We start from the raw sequence: 3,523 nt of genomic DNA on the forward strand, positions 1-3,523 counted from the left end.
TTTGGATGAGACATTCTAGTTTGTTTAACAGTCTGACTTTCACCACATATGTCTCCTTCAACAATTTTGAGTTTGGGAAGTCCTCTGATTGCTTCTACTGAGATGGCCTTCATCATGCCTTTCAGGTTTAAATGGCCATGTTTTTGGTCATATTTTAACCTCTTCTTCTTTACTCATAAAACAAGTGGACATATGAGCTACTTCATGAGGTACTCACATGTAACAATTTTCCTTAGATCTAGTACCTTGCATATGTACTTCTCCTTTCTCATCAGTAATTTGACACTCAGGCTTGCTGAAATTTACTTTCATTCCTTGATCACATAGCTGACTTATGCTAATCAAGTTGACAGTTAGTCCTTTTACTAGTAACTCATTGTGAAGTCTTGGTAATCTATTTTTGATCAAGTTACCAATACCTAGAATTTTTACTTTAGCTCCATCACCAAAAGTAACATTGCTGCTAGCATAAGGCTTCCCATCTTCAAGATATTTATCAACTCCAGTCATGTGTCTAGAGCAGCCACTTTCAAAGTACCAGTCTTCCTTTGATGTCACTCTTATAAAGGTGTGAGCTTTCAACCCAACATTATCACACTTTGGCATCCACTTCTTCTTGACATTCCTCTCTTCTGGATCATATGATTTTTGTTGAGATTGCTTAGGATATCCGTACAATTTGAAGCAGAAAGGCTTTATATGACCCCTCCCCCTACAGTATTGACAAGTCCAGGCACAAAGTAATTTCTTGCTCTTAGACTTCTGATGTTGCCTAGAATGTTGCAACATTGACTTTCTCATAGAAGAGTCATCAGGTTTTACAACTTGGGCTTGTTGTTGCTTCCTGACTATTCCACAATCTTCTGTAGCATAGGCAGAATTCCTGTTTCTTTGTTTCTTGTTTAAGGTTTTATAATCAAAACTTGTACCTTTAGGTTTTTTCTTTATTCTTGCCTTCTAGGATTTCCTCCAGAGCATTAGTACCTGCGGTCATCATCCTAAATTGCTTCTTCCCATGCTCTAGTTGAGAGTTTAGTTGGATTACCTCATCATTGATTTCAGAAATTTTTGCAAGATGACCACTCCTTTAAACCTGCAGTTGACTGATGGTCTTTTCCTGCTTCTCAACCAACTGACCCATATATGTACTTCTGGAAACCAAATTATTGTAAGAGGAAGCTAACTCTTCATAGGGAAGTACTTCATCATATGATTCAGTAACTGACCTTACTCTACCAGTCAAGACAATGACATGTTTAACAGGTTCACTCACCACTTCTCCTTCTGATTCATCATCATCAAACCAAGAAACTGTCAAGTTTTTCTTTTGTCTTTTGAGAAATGTGGCACATTCTGTTCTGATGTGACCATAACCTTCACATTCATGACATTGAACCCCCTTTGATTGAGTGCTGTTCTCATCAGTCTTTACATTCTTTACATTGCCAGGTTGATTATCGATGTTGGACCTGATGTTCTGAATATTTGACCTGGGTCTTCTGTCAACTTGTTTCAAGATCCTCCTGAACTGCTTCCTAAGTAGCACAATATTCTCTGACTAGCTATCATAATCCTCATGATTTCCTTGTGTCTCTTCAGCATCAACATTTGAAACAAATGCAATGCCTTTGCCTTTCTTGTCAGTTTTGTTATTGACATTTAATTCAAAGTTCTGAAGTGATCCTATCAGCTCATCAACCTTCAAACATGAGATGTCCTAGGCTTCTTCAATAGAAGTTACCTTCATTACAAATCTCTTAGGTAGAGATCTGAGAATCTTTCTAACAAGCTTTTCATCAGAAATTTTCTCTCCAAGAGAGTCAAAAGTATTAGCAATATCAAGAATGTTCAAGTGATAATCCTGTATGCTCTCATCTTCCATTATTCTCAGATTGTCAAATTTTGTAGTAAGAAGTTGAAGTCTTGCACTTTTTACTTTAGATGTACCTTCATGAGCAGTTTTGAGAATATCCCAAGCATCCTTAGCCACAGCGAATTGCTTGATCAATCTGAACATATTCTTGTCAACCCCATTGAATAATGAATTCAATGATTTGGAGTTACCGAGAGCTAACTCATCTTCAGCAGCAGACCACTCTTCTTCTGGTTTCAAAACAACTGTTCTGTTTCCATATGCTTCAAGAACCACAAAATGTTCCCAACCCTTCAGAACTGCCTTCCATGTCTTGCTATCTATGGATTTAAGGAAAGCACTCATACGTGATTTCCAATAATCATAGTTGGTACCATCCAACAGAGGTAGTCTGTTCACAAATCCTCCTTCCTTGTCCGTTACGTTGGAAAGTGTCTTCCCTGGAGCTCAACCGTAAACAGGCAGGGTTCCTGCTCTGATGCCAATTGAAATTCAAGCACGTTAGCTTTAAGATGTTCTATGTGATGTTTTAACACTTGACACACAAATACGAGCGTTGAGTTTAATGTTTAAACATCATGCTAACTAATATAGAATACGTAAAAGTAAAGGACAAGAAAATAAAAGGCACAGAAGAATTGTTAACCCAGTTCGGTGACAAACACACCTACTCTAGGGGCTACCAAGCCAGGAAGGAAATCCACTAGTGTAGTCCTTATTCTAAGTTCTCAGCAAACTCCTCGTTTACAACTCTAGACCTAGAACCTACCCGTCTTGACTTCAACCTAAAAACTCCTAGATCTAAGATCCCATCTCACTTCCCTCAATCAATCAAAGCCCCTATGATTATCAGATTACAACTCCATATGGTGAAGTTACTTTCAAGCAATAAACTACCCCCGTGCTTCAAAGCTTAGGAGTAGTAACAACTTACAACTCAATAAATCGGTCTTATGCTTGCATCGAGGTGACACAAGAAAAGCTCACAAATAACAAACACTAAAACTCAGTCCTTATCATGTATCAAAGCGATAAAAGAAAAGGATCACAAAGAACAAAGACTCAAAACCCTTAAACTCTATTCTTGATATGACGGCTTGAATGATGAATTAGGTCCTGCAGTCTTGTATACATACTGAAGCAGCACGGGCTATAGTCTTGTTGGGCTTCAGAAACAAATCTGTAACAAATATAACAACTCCTAAAAAGTAGGAACATCTTTGGGAACCGCCAAATAAACCGCCAAAGATTCCCAAAATATTGTCTATATTTTAGAAACAAATCTCCCAGTTGATTCTGGACAAAAACACGTTGTGTGGCCAACAAGAAATAAGGCGTGGATTCCTTAATAAGATAAAGCGCGTGTACAACTAAGCACATAAACAAGGCACACTGAACCGTGCCAAGATGTTGGAACATCATATCCAACATAGTACAAGATGCCAAGATGTTGGAAGAATATATCTAACATTATACATGAGTATTTGTTTTAGCAAAAATGAGGCCAGTACTTCAAATACTCAACAAAAACATACCTTAGAAAATATAGGAGAAGATAGAACTCCTCCTTGGCACCTAGAATCGCCTTCCTCTGGAACTGCGCCAATTCTGAACGAGAAATTATGAATGAGGAATGCGGTATTATAGAGA

At 38.0% G+C, this 3,523-nt stretch overlaps 1 protein-coding gene across 1 annotated transcript; it reads right to left on the bottom strand.

The window, feature by feature from the left end:
• Nucleotides 1-213: 213 nt before the first annotated feature.
• LOC146916758 (uncharacterized) lies at nt 214-2,218 on the bottom strand. Its single transcript, XM_085721724.1, has 3 exons — nt 1,742-2,218; nt 1,094-1,528; nt 214-897 (listed from the first exon to the last, which is right to left on the bottom strand). Exons 1-3 carry the CDS (start codon nt 2,216-2,218, stop codon nt 214-216), a joined length of 1,596 nt encoding a protein of 531 aa, XP_085577850.1.
• Nucleotides 2,219-3,523: the final 1,305 nt, after the last annotated feature.

Source organism: Medicago sativa, chromosome 6, assembly GCF_051527215.1.
Source record: "Medicago sativa cultivar Bolivia chromosome 6, Bolivia_mono, whole genome shotgun sequence".
Lineage (NCBI taxonomy): Eukaryota > Viridiplantae > Streptophyta > Magnoliopsida > Fabales > Fabaceae > Medicago > Medicago sativa.

Coding starts and splice junctions, on each gene's coding strand:
- LOC146916758 (XM_085721724.1), bottom strand. CDS start 2,218: ATGAGTGCTTTCCTTAAATCCATAGATAGCAAGACATGGAAGGCAGTT. Junction 1,529..1,741: donor CTAAGAGATTTGTAATGAAG/GTAACTTCTATT, acceptor CTTAGGAAGCAG/TTCAGGAGGATCTTGAAACA. Junction 898..1,093: donor AGACCATCAGTCAACTGCAG/GTTTAAAGGAGT, acceptor ACCTTAAACAAG/AAACAAAGAAACAGGAATTC.